This window comes from Triturus cristatus, chromosome 3_1 (genome assembly GCF_964204655.1).
Source record: "Triturus cristatus chromosome 3_1, aTriCri1.1, whole genome shotgun sequence".
Classification (NCBI taxonomy): domain Eukaryota; kingdom Metazoa; phylum Chordata; class Amphibia; order Caudata; family Salamandridae; genus Triturus; species Triturus cristatus.
This window is the reverse complement of record NC_140583.1, coordinates 179,606,000-179,630,582: the sequence shown is the minus strand read 5'-3', so window position 1 is coordinate 179,630,582 and position 24,583 is coordinate 179,606,000. Positions and strand designations below refer to the sequence as shown.

The 24,583-nt window shown below is 44.1% G+C and overlaps 1 protein-coding gene across 1 annotated transcript in view; it reads right to left on the bottom strand.

The window, feature by feature from the left end:
* The window catches only part of BBOX1 (gamma-butyrobetaine hydroxylase 1), a 704,161-nt gene that overhangs the window by 13,761 nt on the left and 665,817 nt on the right, over positions 1 to 24,583 (bottom strand). The window contains exon 7 of the mRNA XM_085643632.1: positions 23,212 to 23,378. Coding sequence (XP_085499758.1) covers positions 23,212 to 23,378 — 167 coding nt within the window. The remainder of the gene's footprint in view (positions 1 to 23,211; positions 23,379 to 24,583) is intronic.

The following is a 24,583-nucleotide window of genomic DNA, read 5'->3' as shown; positions in this document are numbered from 1 at the left end:
GTGCCTGCCTGTTTTGTATTGACCAACTGGTTCGGACTGACAGGGGGAGAGGGGATGTGCATTCACTCCAGTTAGTCCCTGGGTGGGTTGAGGTGTGGCCTGTCCTGCCTGGGTGACTCAGCGCTAGGCTGAATAGACCTTGGCTGAATTTAGAGTAGTGTGAGGAGTTTCCCCTGGCATCTGAATAGGCGTGGTCTGCATTTGGAGTGGTGGGAGAAGCAGCAACTGCACCTGCATAGGGCTGTGTCTGTTTTCCACAATGATGGCTCCATCCCCCTGTGGTGTGTCTGTGGCCGAGGCTTACACTAACAATGAAGGTTGTTGTTTACTTAAAAATATATTTTAAAGTGCCCCCCAGAACTGGTTTGAATTGGGCTCAGAGCCCTGTGCCAGAGGGAAGAACAACGACATTGCTACTATAAGGACTGGGGCTGAGACCCCATGTCTGCTGAGCTTGTTGAACTGGGACTGCAACAGGCGCTGCTGGCTACAGACTGGCAGGAGGATCCGCCATGGGACTTGATGAAGCAAAGTGCTGACCTACTGACTGCTTGGTAGAAAGAAGAACTGCCACTGTAGTTATCTAGACTTGTTTGTGCTGGTCTGCCTGTGCCCTGTTGTTGGTATCCCCAGTGATCTCCCAAGGATGAGTGGCTTGTCCTGGGTGATTTGGAGCAGTGTGTGGGGATCGCTGTGCTTTTTGCCCTGTGGTCTGAAAACAACGCATGTGAAGCACCGGTCAGGGCCTGGTACAGCACTGTGTTTCCCCACCCAATTGTTGCAGAGCACGAGGAGGGCACTGTCTGCCTGTCCCAACGGTGGTTCAGGGAGGTGCATGCAGTGCTGCTTTGTCCCCGTGTAGCACATGGTGAGCACTCCAGTTTTCAAGTGGTAGTAGCCACAGCCGAGGCTCTCAACAGGACTCCGCAGGTTGCCGTGGCAACAGGAAGCCCAACGGAGGCAGCGACGAGTGGAGAAGAGGCGCAAGGACTTCATAAACAGGGGCGGGCCATACCCCAGAGACCCTTCCATCTTGTCTCAGCAGGGACTACTGAAGTTTGAAGGCTAACTGTTTGTCTCCTGTGGAGAGCCAACTGACAACATGAGGATTGCACAGCCGCCGCATCAGAAGACTTCAGGCCTAGGTCATGAAAGACCGGAGAGATGCTGAGTGACCAGCTATGGCAGAGTTGTGGCGGTGGTGCATGTGGAACCGCTCAAGTTAAGGGGCACCCATAGAGTGGTTTCCCCGCCATCCAGGTAAGTCAGGCAGCTCTGGAGTACTAGCAGCGGCTCTGCACGTGGCACACGGCTGCACTGATTTCCCTCATTACCCTTAACTACGGGAGACCCAGGGAGGTCTTCCCCTGACCAGTTGCCCAGTAAGTGCTTTCCTTCGCTACGTATCTGCACCTTCCTGGGGGGCATTGTGGTGTTTGTGGCAGCTCAGGGTAAAATTGCGACAGAGGCCCCCGCTCCTCCCGTTGAGCAGAGGAGGCGCATCGGAGGTCCTGACTGGGATCGGGGAGTACCACATTTCTAGTTGTAGGCTGGCAGGTGGTCCAGAAGCCTACCGCAAAGGGGTCAGGATAGCAAGCATTAACTCAGAAGTGGCATTCTATGTGTTGTTCCCTGTTATAAGTTTATTACCATAATGTGTGAACTCTACTAGTACTTACTATAGTGCACTGCTGCTGCTGATGGTTATGCCTAATGCTTTGTGCTAAGTGCAATCTTACCAGTAGTTACTGGCTGCCCTAACTAACTGTGATGTTTATGACAGTGGCCCGATTGGGCGAGAGGTTTATGTAAGTCCCAGTAAAGTCATGACACGTGCCTAGTAGCACAGTAAAATATGTGATTATGTTCTTCTGTGTTTTTATGGATAATACAAAGGCTATTTTGAAATAACCTTGTGTGGAGTTTCTTTTGTGGTGTGCCTAGTGTGTGGCTGCTTTGTGAGTGTGTTGCGCAAATGCTTCACACATTGCCTCTGGGATAAGCCTGACTGCTCTGCCAAGCTACCAAGGGGGTCAGCAGGGGTTATCTTCGGTGTGTAAGTCACTTGCCCTGACTAGAATGGTTGGTTCTGCCTGGCTTAGGTGTATACCCTAGCCAATCAGAAACCCAATTTCTAACAGTATGGGTATTGGGTTGTAAGTGTATTTTTAGGGTTTATGGCAAGGCAACGGTATTGGGTTGTATTGGTATTTTTAGGGTATTAGGGCAATGTAAGGGTTTTGGGTGGTAAGGGTATTTTTTGGGTTTAGGACAAGGTAAGTGTATTGATTGGTAAGGTTATTTTTGGGGTTTATGGGTGGATAAGGGCATCGAGATTGAAGGGTATTTATAGGGTTTAGGGGTGGGTACGGGTATTGGGTTGTAAAGGTATTTTTAGTGTTTGGGTGGGCAAGGGTATTGAGTTGTATGGTTATTTGCAGGGCATTTGTCAGGGTATTAAGACTGGGTGAGGGAATTGGCTTGTAAGGTTGTTTTGGGGGTTTAGAGGTGGGTAGGAGTAGAAGGTGGGAAAGGTATTTTAGGGTTTAGGGGTGGGTAGAAGTATTCGGTGGGAAAGGTATTTTCAGGGTTATGGATTGGTTAGAGGTATAGGGTGGTAAAGGTATTTTTGGGGTTAAAGGAGAGTAGGAACATAAACTATATATATAAATATCTATATATAGATATATATGTGTGTGCATATTACCTACTGGCGGTCGCCAGTAGGTAGTTATAGTTAGGACCCTGTTTCCATAGGAAAACCGCAACATTCTATTTTGAATAACTTTGGCGCCGGTCGACGAATCCTCGCGAAATTTTCAAAATAGGTGGGGCGCTACGCTCCGCTCCTACCCTGAAAGTCTCGGGGGGATTCGTCAAGCAGGGGCTGAGATAAAAGGGGGGTCCCAAAACACGTTTTTCCCATGCATTTTTCCATAGGACCTTTAGACACAGCTACAGCCCGAACGGCTGAACAGAGTTCCTTGAAATTTGGCAGAGAGGTAGTCTACAGGTCAAGGAAGTGCCTTTTGTAGGTTTGGTGTAAATGTGTTCAGTAGATTCTGAGAAAATAGCCTTTAAATCAATATATATATCTGAGCCAGCTTACGGTGCGCTTACGGTGCGCTTACCGTACACTTACGGTGACGTGCGCGAGCGCGATTCTGATTGGCTGTTAGATCTTAGTAAACATTCGAATCGGTCGAAACCAGGAAGCGGCGGCCACCATTTTCTCTCTCGCACTCTGAGTGGGGATTAAAAAACAAAGGACAAAAACATGTAAAGGGGCTGTTTAGACAGCTCCTAAGCACCTAGCCATGTTGGGGGGAGTCCCCAAAGATCCCCCAAGGCCAAAAACGGAATTTTAATTTTTTCGTTAATTTCGCCGATTACGCTTACCGTACGCGTACGGTAAAAAGTTTAAAAAAAAAAAAATTATCCATACTCTCCCCACCCCATGTGCAAATGGTGCCCGAAGGGCACCATATGTGCATGGCATATCACAGATGTGAAAAATTAAAATATTACCTTTCACAACGAAGCGCATCATATGTCCTCCATGTGCGCACGGTGCGCGAAGCGCATCGTGCGTACATGGCGCATCTAGTGTAACGTGGGCACGCGGTGCGCGAAGCGCACCGCGTGCCCACCGTGTGTGCACGGCACTAACTGCGTAAAGTGGGCGCGCACGGAACGAACTGCGTTAAGTGGGCGCGCACGCCACGAATGGCGTAAAGTAACTTAGCATTTAAAAAACCGTACAAATTCACTGAAAAAACCATAGGTTTCACACACGTTATAGTTAGGAATTAGCATTTAATAAACCTTGCAAATTCACTGAAAAAACCATAGGTTTCACACATGTTATAGTTAGCGGAAATTTTACTGATAAAAAACCAATGAAATTCCCCTGTTATAGTTAGTGCAGGCAACTATAACTCACGCGACCACAATCTTCTGCTGATGACATATGTGTCTTTATGAAAAAAAAATATTTGCAGAGGATTGCGGTCGCGTGAGTTATAGTTGCCTGCACTAACTATAACGGGGGAATTTCATTGGTTTTTTATCAGTAAAAAAGCGACTCAATCCCCCAACTTACAAAGTACCAGAGGGCTCATTTGCACAGTGGTGCAGTGAGGGGGCGGGGCCTGATGTGACAAGTGTGCAAACGCACCCTGTGATGCATTTTAAGTGGGGGGATTAAGTCCCCTTGAATCCTGAGGGTCCCTGGGGGCCAAAAAGCCCACCAGGAACCTCCAGTAAGCACCACAGGGCTGCACTGCAGAGACGTGGTCTGAGGCCACGCCCCTTTTTACATCTCTTTGCAACACTACTCTTTGGTGCTTACTGGAGGTACCTGGTGGGCTAGTTGGCCCCCAGGGACCCTCAGGATTCAAGGGGACTTAATACCCCAACTGAAAACACGCCACAGAATGTTTACACACGTCACATTAGGCCCCGCCCCCTCCCTTCACCACTGTGCAAACAAGCCGCATGGCGCGTTTTAAGTTGGGGGATTAAGTCCCCTTGAATCCTGCGAGTCCCTGGGGTCCAACTAGCCCACCAGGTACCTCCAGTAAATGCTACACAGCTGCATTGCAGAGAGGTGTAAAAAGGGGCGTGGCCTTGGACCACCTCTTTGCAACGCAGCGCTGTTGCGCGTACAGGAGGTACCTGGTTTCAAGGATTCAAGGGGAACTAATTCCCCACCTTAAAACGCACCACGGTGCGCATTTGCACAGTGGTGCAGGGAGGGGGCGGGGCCTCCGCCGATTTGCCGGTTCCTTTTTTTTGCTTCTTTTTTTTAAAAAATTGGCTGGGGGGCTGCATGGTCCCCCTTCCCTGGGCCACTTTTGGCCCCGGGGACCTCATCCCCCGGGGCCTGGCACCCTTGTTTTTTTTTACTATCTGGAGGGGTACCACGTGGCCCCCATCCTAAGGCCAATTATGGCCCCGGGGACCCCATCCCCCGCGGCCTAACCTCTCCATTGGGGAGCGTGGGGGGAGCCCCAATTCCCCCACGGTCCCGCCGGCTCCCTGCCTCCTGCGGGAGCAGGCATTGCTTACCCAGAAGGGGAACTGCTAACATGCAGCTCCCCTTGTGGAAAAGCAACCTGCTTTGGATTTTGGAAGTGAGAGCAGGAAACCTGCTCTTGCATCTAAAATCCAAAGCAGTGTTTGCTATGACAGGGCAGGAGCCGCACGGCTCCTGCCCTGCAATAGCAAACACATCGGGGACACTGCACAAGCCGGCCCTGGGGGGCGGCGGACCCCAGGGTCATTGAGTGCTCCAGGAGGGGGGCTGCGCAGCCCCCTCCCTACCATTACAAAGCCCCAGGGAGGTGGTGGTCCCCGGGGCTCGGGCGTCCGTAACGGACCCCCGCATACGCATATTTAGGGCCCCGGGGAGGTGGTGGTCCCCGGGGCATGTGGAGGGCTCGAGCCCCCCACAAAGGTTATTTAAAAGGTAAATAGAGCTCTGGGGAGGTAGCAGTCCCTGGGGCTGCGGGGGGGACTGTGTGCCCTCCGTGGTTGTTTGTAAAAGCCCCGGGGAGGTGGTGGTCCCCAGGGCAGCGTGGGGGGTTGGGACCCCCAAGCATTTTTTTAACAGCTCTGGTGACGTGGCAGTCCACGGGTCTGTGGGCCCCCGCTAATGAATTTGCAGTGCCCCCAGGACCTGGCCCACCCGGGGGCTTTTTTTAAACAAAGCATGGTTGCCCGCACTTCTTGGTTTTTTATAATGTTGGCGGGATCCACAACCCAACGCGATTTCCGCCGAAATTAATAGGTCAGGGTGTGTCTACCACGCCCTCTTTTCTTGTTTTTTCACCTCTTTTTTCTGTTTTAGCACAGAGTCACAAGTTGGCTGCCAACACTTCCTGGTTTGGAGTGTTGGCAGCCAATGAGAATGAAGCTCATGCTTGGGAGGGTTTGCGAACCCACCGCTGCCCTAAATATCGAAACTTTTTCTACTGAACAGATTTACACCATTTAACAAAAGGCCTATTTCAAAACCAAAACCTACCTTTTTGCCAAATTTGGTGTAATTCAGTTCAGCAGTTCAGGCTGTAGCTTTGGCTAAAATTTGCTATGGTAAATAACATGGTGAAAACACGTTTTGGGACCCCGCTTTTTTCTCAGGCCCCCGCTTGACGACTCACCCTGAAACTTTCAAAACAGGAGCTGACCAGAGCAGGTCACGAGTTTTCGAAAATTAGCAAAGATTCATCAAATGGCGCCAAAGTTATTGGGAAAACAAAAAACGCTTTTCCTATGGAAACTAGGTCCTAACTATAACTACCTACTGGCGACTACTACTATATATATATATATATATACACACACACACATATATATATGTATACTTTTTTTCACTTATCTTATTTATACGTACCTGTATGGTAAAGGTAAATGCATTGTACAAAATGTGTGGTAAAGGCATGTACAGTAAAAGCATGTGTTGTAACGTAACGTACAGGGAAGAGGTGTGGCGCCGCGGCCAGGGCGACTGACTCCGGAATCGGGGGATCCCATGTTCAATCCCCGGCGCCGGCACAGATTAGCCCAGCACCATGTGACTGTGGGCAATAGCTTGCTTAATCTTCCCGACGGCCCCCAGCGCCTAGAGATCCTTGCGGGTGATTGTTTGCACTTTACAAATGTGAATTATTATTATTATTATTATTATAATTATCCCCATTCAATTATTCATGAACAGCTTTGAAGGAAATCATTGCAATACATTTTGGCACTGCATCCTTACAACATTGGAGTTGTTTGAATTTATTGGAGGTGTTCATGAGGTCCGTGCCTGGAGTTCCTGTCGAAGGAGTGGCAGGCCAGGAGCTGGAGTGATTTAGTTACGATATCCAGGGCAGGCTGATTCCGGATTCACAGACCCTCCCATTTTCAAAGTGGCACAGCTGTGGAGTCAGCCATCTACGTTGCGGCGTATTGGACCTAACTCGGAAGGAGTAAACATCAGCTGTGACCCCCATCCACGTATCAGCACACAAGCACTGGTTTCCCATTTTTGACAGCGAGGAGCTGCGGATTCTATGCGGTCGGAGGACTCGTGGAAATGCATGTTCAACACCGGTAACAGAAATCACTGCAGCGCGTGATTATTACGATTGGTACTGGTGTTGGATTAATCTCCATAAAACAGAGGATTTCCAGTGCGCATATTTTGTCACCTCCATTATGTCAACCAGTGATGCGCTATGCAACAGAGAAGCAAAGGCTGAATCACTGTTTCAAAATTTGCCAAGTATCAACTCTGAATAGAGAGCTCCCACTAACAGTACAGTAAATAATGATGTAAAGTCCTTGTGAAGGACTCTGGCGAAACTACTCAAAAATGTGATAATTAAGAGTTACTAAGTGGTGGGAAAAGAAATCCCTAGAAAAATATCAGGAAGTCAATCGTGTACCCAGGGGTCTTCGAATCCTCATTCATACTAAAGAAATGGGCGGAGAACAATCTACAGGCCTCGATGAATATGGTACACATATTGATTAAATAGGCTGAGATAGACAGGGAAGCAATTTTAATTGAGATTAATCGTGTCAATGGACTTTTAGATGCCACAGGGCAACATGAAGTTATTACAAAAGGGCGTGCTGACATAAACGTTCAAATTAAAAAACATGAAGATATTATCAAGGCACGCAAAGTGTTTAAATTTGGACGTGACCAGAACGACTATGCTACGGGAAGAATTTTCACCTTCTCCAGGATGTTTGATAACTATAACCGACAGGCCCTTACGAGCAAAATATCGGAGCCAGCACGGGGTGCACCCAAAGGTAACTCTGTTGCCGATGTGGATTCTGACACTAATTCTCTCACCTCGAATAATGATTCGGATGATAGCCGTTTAGTTGCGTCTGGGGCATCTACTATCTGTGTAAGCAATTTGACCCCAGCAGAGGAGCTGAATTTTCTCCGAGAGGACCGGAGGCAGACCGTGTGTCCCCGCAACCCTCAGCAGCAGCAAGGAGAACCACCAATCAATGCAGGAGGGAGAGGCAGAACAAGCACTGCAAACAATACCAGCAGAGGGAATACAGCAAGGAAATGGAGACGATGAAGCACACTATCCACAATACAGTCATCAACCTCACTGAGACAGTGTTAACAACAGCAGAAACCCAGCTTTTATCCTTGGGACTCACGTACTGTCCTGTCAACCAGTTTTCATAAAATCAAACCAGAATTGATGTCTTTAAGTTTATTAGGAAAGTGAAGCTCATCAAGTATTTCCAACTCAACAAACCTCCTACAGCTCCGTCCAATTTGACATCAAGTATGGCCACCCCTGATGTAAACCTACAGGTGAGGTATATTTCCACACTACAGGCAGAACAATCCTTGTCTAATGACAATAGTACCACAAGTTAGACGACACAACAAGTCAAGATTGCAATGGGCATTAACATCAATAAAGCAGCTACCAGTCCTTTACGCCCTGCATCAACATTTTTACCACTCATACCAAAGGATGTGGTGGATATTTTTAACGATAGAGTTGTGGAAGTACTCAAATGTCTCAATAAAACCATGATGACAAATCAACGTTGCAGGAATTTCAAAAATGCCCAATACCAAACCTTGATCAACAAGTTGAAAAACAATCACGATATCATCATAAATAAATCCGACAAAGGTGACAACGTTGTACTGTAGTCTAAAAAACAATATCTGGCTGAAGCTAACCGTCATTTGTCAGAGGTCCTGTGTTATAGAAAATTTTATAAACAGGAAATTCGGCTGGTTCAAGAGAAAGTGGGTAAATGCCTCTCACAATGGAAGAGGCAGGGCCTCTTAACGAAAGACTAATTGAATTTCTTAGTAGAGGATCATCCTGTGATCCCCATCCTCTACTTCCTCCCTAAGGTTCATAAAAAGACAGTCCAGATTCCAGGAAGGCCCATTATTTCAGCCCAGAAGAGTATGTTGGAAAGAATTTCAAAATATGTGGACTATTTTCTACAGCCTCATGTCATCACTTTACCATCCTATGTGAAGGACACCTCTGATTTTCTGAGAAAGATCAATGATGTGATATGGCAACCAAATTATTTGCTTGTAGTTATGAACATGAAATCATTGTATACAAGCATTAATCACTCTGATGGATTGGCTGCAATCAAAAACTATTTGTACTCTAGAGATATTAGTATGAAAGAACACAACTGCATGCAACTGCATGCAAATCACTATGATAGAGCTTCGCCTTTTTAACAACTATTTTTTATTCAATCAAAATGCATATCAAAAGCTCAGAGGTGTGGCTATGGGGGCATGTTTCTCCCCCAGCTATTCATGTCTCCATGTGGGCTGGTGGGAGGAGCATGTCCTCAGGGCCAAGCATGGGGTGGACTGGCAAACACATGTCAAATTTACTGGCGGTATATTGATGACATATGTCTAATCTGGGATGTAAGTAGAGAGGCAGCAACTGAGTTTGTAACATCTATTAACTCGAATGAGCAAAATCTTAGGTTTACTGCTACCATTGATGATTTTAGTGTTGAATTTTTAGATGTTCTCCTCTATATAAGCGAGGGTAGGATTCATACGAAATTGCACCACAAACTAACTGTGGGCAACTCGATTTTGCACGCTGCATCCCCACCACCTAATCAGGAGCATACCATACGGTGAGTTTGTGAGAATTCGCCGTATTTGTACTTTAGATACTGATTCACAAGAATGTCAGCAAGAGGCATTGCGTCGCTTTTTAGATCGAGGCTATAAGAAGTCCTTGTTGGTTCACGCCTTGAATAAACCGAATGATCTTTTAGAGATGACCTGCTAATATCTAAAAGAGACCGTGTTTCAGCTTCAGTTTCCCCCGCTGTTGACATTGATAATGACATACAAAATATTAGACTCATCACTACTTATAGTCAACCGGAGTGCAGAATCCGTAAAATAATCTATGCTCAATGGCCGTAGTACTAACTGATATAACGCTAAGACCCATATTACCTATTCTGCCTGTGATTACATTCAGGAGAGCACCCTCCATGAGGGATGCCCTAGTTAAATCGAGTCCTGAGTTAACACCTAAGAGCACTTGGCTTATTAAAATGTTTTTTTTTCAAATACAACTTGTTTCGTGCATGCACCTTTGCGACTATTACAGCATATTATGTAACTGCATTTTGTGACAAAAAGATTCAAATTAAGGAACATTTGACTTGCCACACCGAGTTTGCAATTTATAAGTTATGTTGTACTTGTGGCCTTGAGTATATAGGGAGCACTAAGCTCCCTGTACATAAACGGTTTCTACAACATGTGCGGTATATTGTCAATTTCGATCCAAATTATACTGTTGCCAGACACTTTAAATTGGTACACCAGAATAAACTCAAAGATTTGGAGTATTCTGTGCAAGGGGCTGTTCCCATTTCCGGAAGGGTTGGGAACCGAGGAAAAAGCCTGCGTCAACTAGAAACCGATTTTATACTGGCTCTGGATACTAAAATGCCCTATGGTCTCAATACCAGCAAGGACATGCTCAACTTCCTCTAGTTATATGTGCACCTGAATCAGTAAGGTTGTGTAAGGTATTAGTATAATTATGGCTCCCAGTTCATCAAGAACATATGACTTTACCTGTATGATGTTTATTTGTAAATAGTACTTTTTGTATCTCTCTGTGCTCTGTTATTTAGTGGCACTTGCACTTTAGTATTATTCAGGCTTGGATGATTGGTACATGCTGGTATGAAAATTGCAAGTTGCACAGCACTTCTTGCATGGGTTATTTGCTTTTTTTGCACACAGCACTTTATAATTACAGACTGCTCTAATTAGAGTATCACGTCTCAAGATTCGATTTTCATAATGATGTAATAAATTAATTTAATTTTTTATATATTTGCTTAGGTGCATAGTTTTGCACACAATGTGCAATGGTGTAGTTACATTTCAGCACTGAAAGATAATGTCCCTTGGCATGCCAAATATTTGGACCGTCAGATCAAATAGGTTTTGTCATTTTGCATTTGCACTTTATATCTTTATTATGTACAACGTGGATCTACAATTAGAGAAATAAGCACTTGCACTTTATCTACAGTTTGTATCTGTCATTATTTATAAAATTGCAGCCAACAGTGGTCTATGATACCTCATTATCCCAATGTATTGTTACATATAATGTCAATTTTGGAATTTTTTATGGGGGTCTGTTATACAGCACTAGCACTTTAAATCTAATCCTGAGCAATATAATTATTTGAGATTCTGCTGTTTAAATATGTATCCTTTCCGTGTTGCATAGGTGCGAGTAGGATATCTGACGATTTTAGCAACTATATGCTAATTTTAAACAGCCTAACATATTTGCAAATCGTGTCTGATTCCTCTTATTTATTGTAATATGTACATAGTTTTTTTATATCTTGGATTTACATCATGTTTCAAACTTTCATTGATGACCTGTGAATTGTGCAGTCTTTCTTTTAATTTCACAAACGTGGCATACAGTTCTCTAAAGCCATAAGTGCGTACTTTGTATTTATTTGTTCGCTGTCATGTGGTGCGTCATGTGATCAAGCTCGCGTGAGGCGAGCAAAACGCGTCATGGCAGGCACTATGCCTGAACAGCTTTGGAGGAAATCATTGCAATAAATGTTTGCACTGCATCCTTACAACATTGGAGTTGTTTGAATTTATTGGAGGTGTTCATGAGGTCCGTGCCTGGAGGTCCTGTCGAAGGAGTGGCAGACCAGGAGCTGTAGTGATTTATATAAATTTATATATATATATATATATATATATATATATATATATATATATATATATATATATATATATATATATATATATATATATATATATATATATATATATATATATACATTATCTACTGGCGGTCGCCAGTAGATAGTTATAGTTAGGACCGTGTTTCCATAGGAAATCCGCAACATTCTATTTGGAATAACTTTGGCGAACTTTGACGAATCCTCGCGAACTTTTCAAAATAGGTGGTGCGCTCCGCTCCGCTCCTACCCTGAAAGTCTCGGGGGGATTTGTCAAGTGGGGGCTGAGAAAAAAGGGGGGTCCCAAAACGCGTTTTCCCCATGCAATTTTCATAGGGACCTTTAGTCCAAAGTACAGCCCGAACGGCTGAACAGAATTACTTGAAATTTGGCAGAGAGGTAGTCCTCAGGTCAGGGAAGTGCCTTTTGCAGGTCTGGTGTCAATCTGTTCAGTAGTTCCTGAGAAAATCAAAAGTAAAATCATATATATATGTGGGCGGTGCCTAAGCACACATCTCATCCTGAGATCTGATTGGCTGTCAGCACTTCATCCAAGAAGTGTTGGCAGCCATCTTGGGACCAATATACATGATAGCACCTCATTAAAAAGCATTGCAGTTAATAGAAGGTTTTAAGACTTTAGTTACATTATAAATCATTTGTTGATGGTACCATACTCATTTTAGGAATTGTGGTATGTTCTAAGGTGATTTCACCATGTGAAAAAGCCTTCTGCTGGGATATCATGATTGAGAGAAAAATATTTTCTCATGCTTTTCCCACAGAGGTTTGGAAGGTGATCTATAAGCTAAACTGAGAGCTTATTTTCTGTAAATTCACATTATCTTTCTCAGTCATGTGAGAATGAAGTCTGACATTCTCAGTAAAACATGTACATCCAACAAGGGCAGAGAATGTCAGTTGATTCCCTTGTGTTCTACTGCAGCTTCCCAGAGTGTTCCAAAGAACAACAAGAGCGCTAACAGACCTACTTATGATAAACGTATGGCACATCTGAAGCCATCTTGCTTGAATTAAAGTGTTAACTCTTAAAACATTTAATTTAAAAAGGAACAAAATGAGGGGGTTAATTTTTCCATAAAAAGTATGATTAGTGCTGCAGAAAGAAAAATTAGGGCACCTTTTGAGTGACTTCTCAAATCCTCTTCTATTTCATTAAAAAATTCTGACATGCAGACTGAAACATGCACTTTCAATACCAGCAGCAGTTTTCCCTGGTGAGCAGTAGCTTTACTACAGTGATCTAATGAGCAAAAAGAGTGCTAACATTCTGAATTTATGGCAAATGTGTGACACATCTGAATGCCTTCTTGATGGAATCAAAGTAAAAAACTGAAAGTATTTCCTACTGAGGAGACTGCAGTAAATGAGGAAATTAGGAAACTTCATAACAAATAAGTCTCCCAAGATGGCCACCAGAGACAAAAGAGCCCAAATGTAGCCCAAATATCACCAAGATGTAGCCCAAGTATAGCCCAATGACAGAAGTGTGCAAAACACTTATTATTTTGTGTTTTTGCAGTGTTATATAGTGCAGACTTGTCAGGTATTGGAGTGCTTTACATGAGCATTGGTTACATCACACAAGAACAAATTCATTTTGGTTGTAGACATGGGGAGACTAAGTGATTTGACCAGAATCACAGAATGTCGAGCTGAAGCAGAAACTCCAACCTGGTTCCCCAGTTGCAAAGTCTGCAGTTCTGGAAGTAACACCACATCCTCTCCCCTAAGTGCAACATTTAATCAAGTGGTCAACTGGATAAAAAAACATAAAGATAACAAATAATTTAAAAGTGCTTTGTCGCTATTTGAAAACTCAGAAAATATGTCCTTATTTTAGTCTTTTAGAGCACTAACCATAATTTTGATGCCAATAAGACGCTCTCATATATGTAATTTCTAAAGGAAATGCTCTAGGTATTACAGTTTTGATTACATCAAGATGACGTCAGGCGTTCCACACTTTTGTAATAAATATAGAATGTTAGCAATCTAGTTCTTCATTAGGATACTGTTGAGAGGCAGAGTCCAGGGGCACGGACTCTGAAAATTGAAGGCAGGTAGGAGGGTGCAAAGGCAACAATTTAACCACACTGAGCAGGCAGGAAGGGCCGTGGCAGCACAACAGACTATGGAGGGCAGTGGAAAGGGGGGCAGGGGCAACACACCAACAATACAGGACTTGCAAGAGAGGCTGTGGCAATGTAATAGACCATTGTGGGCAGAAGGAAGAGGCAATGGTAGTACAACCATACATGCCAACAGACCCTGCAGGGCAGGCTTCAGGGTTTGCAGCAGCACAATACACCACACAGGGCATGCGGGACGGGAGTGAAGCACAACAATCCATAGAAAGCAAGAGGGAGGGGACAGGACCATGCACATGGACAACAGAGAACAGAGGGGCAAGAGGCAATGGTAGCTAGCTGACCATAATGGACAGACAGGAGAGAAAGCTGCAGCATAACAGACCATAAAGGGCAGGAGGGACGGATCAGGGGCATTACAATGGAACAGACAAGCCAGGAGGGAGGGAGTAGGAGTCTGCACATGTAAACAGAGGGCTGGGGGCAAGGGGGCAGGGCAGGAGCAGCAAGATAGCCATGGAGGTCAGGCAGGATGGGCACTAGAAGCAAGACACACCATGAAGAGCAACAGTGAGACTGTGATGGCATACACACAGACCATGAAGGGAAGGTGGGAGGGGGTCAGGGGCAGCTAACTGACCACACAGGGAAAGTGGGAGGGGCCATGGCAGCACAGAAGACCATGCATGGCAAGTGGGGGGGTTAGTGGCAGCACAATGGCTATGATGGGCAAGAAGGAGGGTGCAGGGGCATGCACAAAGGACGACGGAGGATAGGAGGGAGGGTCAGGACCTGTGCACAGACAAGAAAGTTCAGGGGAAGGTGCCTCACAACAGACCGCACGGGGCAGGCAGGAGGAGCAGTTGCAGCACAACAGACCAGGGAGGGCAGAAGGGTGTGGCAGTACAATGGACCATGTAGGACAGGAGGAAGAGGATAGGGGCATGGCATGTGGACAGGCAGGGTGGAGGTGGCAGGGACAGGTTACAGTCATCTGACAATGCTAGGCAGGTGGGAGGGGAGTGGCAACTCAACAGAACACTAAGAGTAGATAGGAGTGGCAGGTCCATGGAACATGGTGGGCAAAAAGGATGGAGCAGGGGCATGCACAAAGACATCGGAGGGCAGGGGGAAGGAGAATAGGGGCAGCAAGCTAAGCACAGAGTTTAAGCAGGAGGTCAATGATGGGGCATATAATTGGGCAATGGAGGGCAGGAGGAGTGGACTGGTACATCATACTAAATTGAGGGCAGTGGCAGCACATCAGACCATGCATGGCAGGAGGGAGGAGGCTAGTCCATGGATTCACACAACAGAGGATAGGGAGGAGAGGGATGGGGCAGCAAGCTAACTGTTCAGAGAAGGTGAGTATTAGGAACTTTAATGTTTTTAAAACTTGTGTCTGTGCGAACTACTTAAAATATGAACAAGTATGCAGCATAATCTCACTTTTATTCAGGAAGAAGAGGACGTTTGTGACTGTGACTCCGGGTTCACTTGGCAGAAACACCCCCTGACCCTCCACTCCCTATCACAAAATGTAATGCCCGTGAAAAGGGTAGGTGAACACAGTGTTATATAGAACATAGTCCTGAGAGCACGATTGAAAATGAAAACTAGATATAGTGTATGGTATAAACTATGCACCAAAAAGTGTGATATAAGATGAACCGGGCGTGAAATATAATATGCAATACATTGTGCGCAATGACAGATTCATTAGAGAGCGCGAGATAGCACAGGCACTAGCGCGTGCTATGCGATATGTACCTTGGAGTGTAATATGCACAGGGCAGTGTTGTGTAACCTAACTAGTCTCTAAAGTTGTAATATAAAATATGTGCTGGGGAGTGTAACGTTGCATATGCACTGTGACAAAGATATGGATCCCAGATTGTAATATGTATGGCATAGCACTGTGCGTTATAACATAGGCATCGAGGAAGGCACGTTAGATGGGGCAATATAACCCGTGCGAAGACAAGTGTGGCATGACATATTCACGGGGTGGTGTTACAGTGCACATGGGCTAGAGAGTGTCATAGCATATGCACTAGCTAGTGGAATACAACACAGAGGTGTGTGGCACTCAGCAGGCAATGGTGGGTGTAACACAGCATTGGGCTCTGCCAGGAGCGCGCTGTGACTCTCAAGTGATGTTCGTCCCCTTTCCTGAGAGTAAAATAAAAAGTATTACACATCCGGCAGTGGATGTGTGTTTTATTAACCGTGATGTGGGTTTCTTGCATAGTTTTTGTCGAATTTTTGTCGAATCCCCTTTGAATGGCTTGGTGTGCATGTTTATTAAATGTGCCCGTCAATAGCTACCCATGTTTGTATAAATAAACAACAAGGGTGTCTAACGGTATTAGGCACGGTAGGGCATCAGACATGTCAGAGCTTCACTACTGGTGTAAATACATTCCACGTGGATTCATTGTATGCATAGTCGCCTTTTATTGAATATCACGCAAATCGTCATGGTGATAGGTACGTACGGTTTGTCCAGCATGTCCTAGGTGTGTCTATAAATATATATTTTTTAAAAATAATAAAAAACAGTGGCCGGCCCTGGGGATTGGGGTCAAAAAAATATAATTAGGAGACAGGCCCTGGGGGATGGGGTCATCAGGGCCAATAAATTAGAATAAGAAGGGGAACCACACAGCCCCCCTTTTAAAAAAATTAAAATAAATAAAAGACTGGCATCGTGCCGGAGGCCACGCCCCCTCCTTGCAGCACTCTGCAAATGCGCCCCCTGGCGAATTGTAAGTTGGGGAATTAATTCCTCTTCAATACTGAGGGTCCCTGAGGGCCAACTAGCCCAACAGGCATCTCCAGTATGCGCCAGGGAGCTGCGCTGCAGACAGGTGTTCTGAGACCAAGCCCCTTTTTACACCTCTCTGCAACGCAGCTCTGTGGCGCTTACTGGAGGTACCTAGTGGTCTAGTTTGACCCTAGGGACCCTTAGGATTCAAGGGGACTTAATCTCTCAACTTAGAACAGCCACAGGGCGCGTTTACACAGTGGTGAAGGGAGGGGACGGGGCCTGAGGTGACGTGTGCAAACACGCACTATGGCACGTTTTAAATTGGGGATATAATTTCCCTTCAATACTGAGGGCTCCTGGGGGCTAACTAGCCCACCAAGTGCTTCCAGTAAGCGCCACTGAGCTGCATTGCAGAGAGGTGGTCCAGGCCGTGCCACTTTTTACACCTCTCTGCAACGCAGCTCTGTGGCACTTACTGAAGGTACCTAGTGGGCTAGTTGGACCTTAGGGACCCTCAGGATTCAAATTAACTTAATCTCCCAACTAAAAACGGACACAGGGCGTTTTTACACAGTGGTGAAGGGAGGGGACGGGGCCTGAGTTAACGTGTGCAAAAACGCCCTGTGGCCTGTTTTAAGAGGTAGTTTTAATTAGGGGTGGGTGGAATTTGCGAAATTAACTTTCGCAAATTATCGCGAAAATGTTTAAAATTATCGCAAACAAGCGGAAATATCGCGAAGATGCGGAAGTTTTTTTCCGGCATGTTCGCGAGATTTTCTGCATGGTTGCGGGTCGCCAACTTACCCATGTGGTTGCTTGCGGGCGTGGCCATTTTGTTTTGAGTTTTCTCGCGGTGCATGACCGCGAGAAGAAAGACGTGATCGCGCGACGCATGACGTCACTGCGGGCGCGAACTGTCGCGAGACAGCGCAAATGGCTAAAAACATTACAACATGTCATGGAGAACGCGACCGGATCAAGAAAACTTGTCGGCGAACGCAGGGATTCAGGTAAGGCGATCGCGCGCGCGCGAGAATGTATTATTTTATAGCACGAGCAAGAAACAAATTATCGCCAAGCTGCGGAAACCGGAATTTTTGACATTTTCGCGCTCTCCGCGGAACGCGAAAATGTCAAATTATCGCAATTTCCGCGAACGGAACGAAATTTTCGCCCAGGCCTAGTTTTAATCCCCCTGCCCTATTATATATTAGGGGCTTACAGAGGAGGTCATGCTAATCACAGGGGGACCCCAATGCATAATGTTCCCTAGTGTATGTAGGTGTTTTCACTGTATTCTAAGTGTCTTTTAACATAGCACTGGCTCTAGTACTGGTTAGTCAGACTCAGTTACCACCAGTATCTGTCTGAAAAAGTTGAGGGTACAGGATGATTTTGCAACAAGGCTTCTTTCTGCTCTTCTTTTTGTTCTTTCTGCACGTTATCCTTCTTCCTGCACTTTTCTTCGTATTTGAGGACTTCTGTTGCTTCTTTCTGCACTTCTATTTTTTCTTTCTGTGCATTTTTTCTTCTTTCTTCACATGTCCTATCTCTGTAGGCATAGTTAGAAATTAGCATTTAAAAAACCTTTGAAATTCACAGAAAAAACCATAGGTTTCGGGCACGTTATAGTTAGGAATTAGCATTTAAAAAACCTCAGAAATTCACTGAAAAAACCATAGGTTTCAGGGGTTTTATAGTTAGCTGGACTTTTCACTTGTACAAAACCATTGAAATTCCCCCGTTATAGTTAGTTCAGCTAACTACAACTCGCGCGCCCGCAATGCACTGCTGATGACGTCACATATTACATCACTCATGACATGGTCAGTGACATCACTCATGACATCACTGATGTCATCTCAAATGACATCACTGATGACATCACTGATGACATCATCCTTGTGATAGAGTAGGCAGACCTCCTCTCACCCTAATATAACCTTTGATACACACATTCAAAAATAGAGACTAAAATTTTCAAAACAATCGACATACCAATACCAGTTACAACAACCTCTTCAGTAATTCTAAGATCCACATACACATCCACTCATTCACCAACAGTCCTATACAGTCACTCATACATGTACTCACTCATCATATGTACTCATACACCTATACATCCTGTTACACAATGCCACTCATCCATAGAGTTACTCACACACATAGTCACTCATGCTAATAAAGAATCAAACATACATTTACTTGCATATACAGTTATACACACACCACCACACTTACTTCTACGGAAACTTACACATACTTAGTCTTTTAAACAATCACTTATAGAAACACATACTTATTCATACAGGAACTCTTTCAATCTCTCACTCTCACATATACTCACTTATATACAACAATAGTCACATATACTAGTTTAAAACATATGTAGTTACTCATAAAGACACTATTGAGACAGTCATTCACTCACTAACACACCCATACACACACTCATCCACCCATACAGTCCTGCACACATGCTGTCTTCAACACATACAAACAGTGAGTCACTCATTCATGCACCTATGCACTACATAATACCCCCCACCGAACCATGCAGACACTCAGACTGATACTCAAAAAAACAACTAATAACCTATATAGACACCCATTTAGCTACTCACCAACCCATGCAGCCACTTATACACAAAGTGAGAGACTGATACAGATATTTACATATTTAAACATTACTCACTAAGCCATGTATTCACTATGATACACTTAGTCAGTTACACAATCAATTTTTCAAAAACAAATCATCCATTTAGACACTTATATACCCATTTATTCTTCCATCGACCTTGAGATATACATATATAAAACATATTTAGTTTTCAGAAAAACACACATTCACTGGATGATGTCATCAGTGATGTCATCAGTGTTGTCATTTGAGATGTCATCAGTGATGTCATGAGTGATGTCACTGACCATGTCATGAGTGATGTAATATGTGACGTCATCAGCAGTGCATTGTGGGTGCGCGAGTTATAGTTAGCTGAACTAACTATAACGGGGGAATTTCAATGGTTTTGTACAAGTGAAAAGTCCAGCTAACTATAACACCCCTGAAACCTATGGTTTTTTCAGTGAATATATATATATATATATATTATATATATAAATATATATATATATATATATATATAAATATTTATTTATTTATATATATATATGCGTTTCACCAAACTCCCACATCTGCTGATCAACAAGCGGACACGGACACCAGTTAAGTGCGAATTTTTTCTTTATTTGCTGACGCTCAGCATAGCAGATGACGCATTTCGCCCATTAACTGGGCTTGATATGTATATATATGTATGCCACTAAGTTCACATGGACTGCCAGCATTGAAAATTGCCTTAATCTCATGGATTGCTAGCACTGAAAATAAAGCCCTCAACTGATTCCGGAGTGTGTCGTGCTTTTCCTTTGGGGAACTGGCGTGGTTTTGGTGTAGAGTCAGCAAGCTGGTTGCTGACAAAACGACACACCCCCTCGTTCTGGAGCACCTTGGGAAACCAGCACTGTGGATTCTTGCTTTGGTGGCAAAACAAGGCGCCCCCCCAGCAGGTGTATCGCCATTTGGTTGTATGGACTGCATTGGGGAGAGAGGAGGCATCACGGTGTGCCTGATTAAGAAATCAAGGAGGACTTTGCTTTTTCACCCCCGCGGGCACTTGAGCTGGTGTGTGGCCCGTGCTCATCAAATTGGGAGCATCACTGGATGTTTTGGAGCGTTCCTGAAACCTTTCAGCCACCCGACCGGACTGCAGGTACCAGCATGCAACTGCCTGTGGGTGTGTCAGCGCGATGCAAGGGCACATGATTTGGAGGAGGGGCACAAAGATCATTTAAACAGGAAAGGTTTTAAGAGCAGCTGTACTGTTTGCTGACCCCTGATGGACCCTGTGTAACTGGCACTGACGAAGGCGATTCACCGCTGAAACGCGTATGCCACTAAGTTCACATGGACTGCCAGCATTGAAAATTGCCTTAATCTCATGGATTGCTAGCACTGAAAATAAAGCCCTCAATGGATTCCGGAGTGTGTCGTGCTTTTCCTTCGGGGAACTGGCGTGGTTTTGATATATATATATATATATATATATATATATATATATATATATATATATATATAATCTACTGGCAGTCGCCAGTAGATAGTTATAGTTAGGACCGTGTTTCCATAGAAAATCTGAAAATTCTATTTTGAATAACTTTGGCGCCGGTTGACGAATCTTCGCGAAATTTTCAAAACGAATGGGGCGCTCCGCTCAGCTCCTACCCTGAAAGTCTCGGGGGTATTCGTCAAGCGGGGGCCGAGAAAAAAGGGGGGGGTCCCAAAACGCGTTTTCCCCATGCATTTTCCCATAGGACCTTTAGTCGAAAGTACAGCCCGAACGGCTGAACAGAATTACTTGAAATTTGGCAGAGAGGTAGTCCTCAGGTCAGGGATGTGCCTTTTGCATATATGGAGTCAATCTGTTCAGTAGTTCCTGAGAAAATTGCAGTTAAAAGCACATACATATCTATAGCCGCGCACCGTGCGAGCACCCTAACGTGCGCGAGCGTAATTCTGATTGGTGGTTAGATGTTAGTCAACGTTCGAATCGGTCGAAATCAGGAAGTGTCGGCCGCCATTTTGTTTGCTTTCAGTGCGAGAGTGAAAAAGGAAGGTGGCGAACGTGAAAAGGGGGCAGGGTAGAGAGTTTCTGACCCCCTAGCCTTTGTCAGGGGGTCCCTAAAGGACCCCGAAGGCCGAATTTTTTTTTTTTTGTTAAATCGGGGGGTGCGCGCACCGTGCGCGCACGGTGAATAACCAAAAAAAAAAAAGCAAAATGTTTTTAATACGTAGTTTATTGTAAAATAAATATATAAAAAACAATAATAATACATACATAACTTAGCATTTAAAAAACTGTACAAATTCACTGGAAAAACCATAGGTTTCCCACACGTTATAGTTAGGAATTAGCATTTAAAAAACCTTGCAAATTCACTTAAAAAACCATAGGTTTCACACATGTTATAGTTAGGTGGATATTTCACTCGTAAAAAACCAATGAAATTCCCCCGTTATAGTTAGTTCAGATAACAATAACTCGCGCGACCGCCACTCTATCACAAGGATGATGTCATCAGTGATGTCATGAGTGATGCCACTGACCATGTCATGAGTGATGTAATATGTGACGTCATGAGCAGGATTGCAGGCGCGCGAGTTATAGTTATCTGAACTAACTATAACGGGGGAATTTCATTGGTTTTTTACGAGTGAAATATCCACCTAACTATAACATGTGTGAAACCTATGGTTTTTTAAGTGAATTTGCAAGGTTTTTTAAATGCTAATTCCTAACTGTAACGTGTGTGAAACCTATGGTTTTTTCAGTGAATATATATATATACTTTTATTTCACTTATCTCATTTATACGTACCTGTATGGTAAAGGCACATGCATTGTAAAAAATGTGTGGTAAAGGCATGTACAGTAAAAGCATCTGTTGGAACGTACAGCCCCATTCAAGTAATCATATGTTGGAGAAATAAATGTAGTTAGTATATCCAACTCAACATACTTGGGACTGCAACAACTCCAGCCAGACTAGATTACTTACACATATGATTGCAGCATTAGTTCTCTAGTACTCTGTCTAGTCAAACATCACTACTAATCGTACTCAAACAATTATTAAAGATGTAATGGACACACCTTCATCTCATTTTCTGCCAATATTGTATAGCTAATGTACAGAAAATCTCTTCCAACAAAATCTGAGCCTAGAATAGAGACTCACTAAAACTCTGCAAGCCCTCTTTTACGGTTTACATGGCTTTTAAATGGCAGGTGTATCTGACTTCTATCAACTTTATGTGAAGGACCTTAGGGCTCTTCCCCTTTTAGTGCACATTAGATTTACCAGTTTGTCGAGAACTCATGAATGATAGTATATGTCTTCACTAACTCACCAAGTTACTAACTCATTGAGTTAGTTTCACCACTGATAAAGACATAACCTTTCATATTTGTATTGACTTTTCCTTTCACTTTGAGTTATCGACTGTCCGTTATGAGAAGAACCGTGATACTACCATCTCCATTCCTTGACTTGCTTTGGTTCTTCCTTCACCCTTCCCTCTTTCTAACTCTATTTTGTAGCTGAAGTTCCAAGTTGAATTCTTTTTTCTATAGGTTTAGCTTCTTTTTTTGGCAGTTTCATTTTCCCTGACAGTGAGTGAATAGCAATTGAGTACCCCATGAGTTTATCCCATGATATATTGCACTGGGGATAAGACAGTATAATCTTGAACTCATTGTGTACTTTTTCTTTTTTATCTATTAAATATTGAATGAATTGATTCACGTAGGTTTGTATTAATGCTATCCAGAGTGTGTTTTTCTCATACCAATGTAGTACTTAAAGAATGTTATGCTTTGCAAAAGTTTCCTTTGAGAGCGTGTGACAAACAGCAACATATGTAAGAAGATCAAATGGGTTTTGTATGCATTTTAGCAAACAAGGGACCCTAATAATTACCAGGTTTCATCTTGTAACAGAATGTATTTTCTGGTATATTCATGAGATTAACAAACTCCTTCAAAGCTGAATAAAATGATTGAACTTCTTCAATTGGTATGTCGAAGACGGAATCTCTTGTTGCATTATTAAAATTGATGCGAAAAACCTGCTTGTTGTCATCCAACCTATAAGAGAAAAACAGAACACAGTAAGCAGTTTCACTTGCAACATAAACAGTATGTTGTACATGCTTCTGATTTATGTCTGACGTTTGAGCGATTTATGCTCCATCACCAGGTCATGTTTGTTTATTTCTTTAATGACTTGCTGCTCTGAGGGGCATTAGAGGTATTTACATGAAACATTAGTATTACACACAAGTATGAAGCAGTGCTCCTACGCAATGGCGGATGAGCGTGGCCCACTGGTTGAGAGCCAGCAGCTAAAAAAATAAAACAATATTTTACCATTGTTTTATTTTTCAGCTGCTGGCTGAGCCTGCATGTGCATGGAGTGGCGGGGCCGGGGCATGGGAAGGGGAGGAGAGTGGTAGGTGCACTTCTAAGTGCGCATGTCTGTTTGACCTGCCGTCTCAGGCATGCCAAACTGACATGTGCACTTAGGGTTCTCCAACAGGTGGGTTGGAGAAACAGCACAGATTTCCTGTGACTGAGTAAATGTTAATCCAGCCTGCTCAGGCCAATACCTGCACTGCTCTCATGCTTGAGAACAGCGCGGGTATTGGATGGAGAGTCTGTGATGCTATCACAGGGACTTCTGAGACTAGGAACAGAGGAGCGCAAGACAGCTGGCAGCACCAAGACTGTCTTTTATTTTTTTAATTTATTTGTAAATCCCCCATGTGCGCAACACTCTCCCTTCCACTACTAATCTGTCTCGGCCGCCAGTGCAAGTATGGAGAAGAGAGCAATGCAGTGTAGTTACAGATTTTAGAAACTGTGAGACGTAGTAAAGTTATGAAAATTATAAAGGTACAATAGAGGAACTGTGACAGAAAAGAAAAGTGCCAGTTACAATGCAACGGCATTTGTGTGCATCCAGTGCCTAATTTGTGGAAAAAAGAGTGCCTGTGCCCAAAGCTCTGCTCAGCAGCCTGCAGCCAGTGCAATTAAAAATTGGCACACTAAATACTAAGGCTGTGGTAGCCTAAATCCACCTCGGGCCTCTTTACTTCATTACCAGGCACTCCCTGCCCCTTTATCTCACTCCTGCATGTTTCTGCTTTCTCCCTTTCTTACTTTTTCATCTTTCTCTTCTTCCATCTTTCTCTTTTGTTTAGTTTTCCCTCTCTTGCTCTAGGAAAATAACTGATGTGGAAAATTAAGCGCCCAGTCCCCAATAATAAGTGCCGGTGCCCAGTACCGCCAAC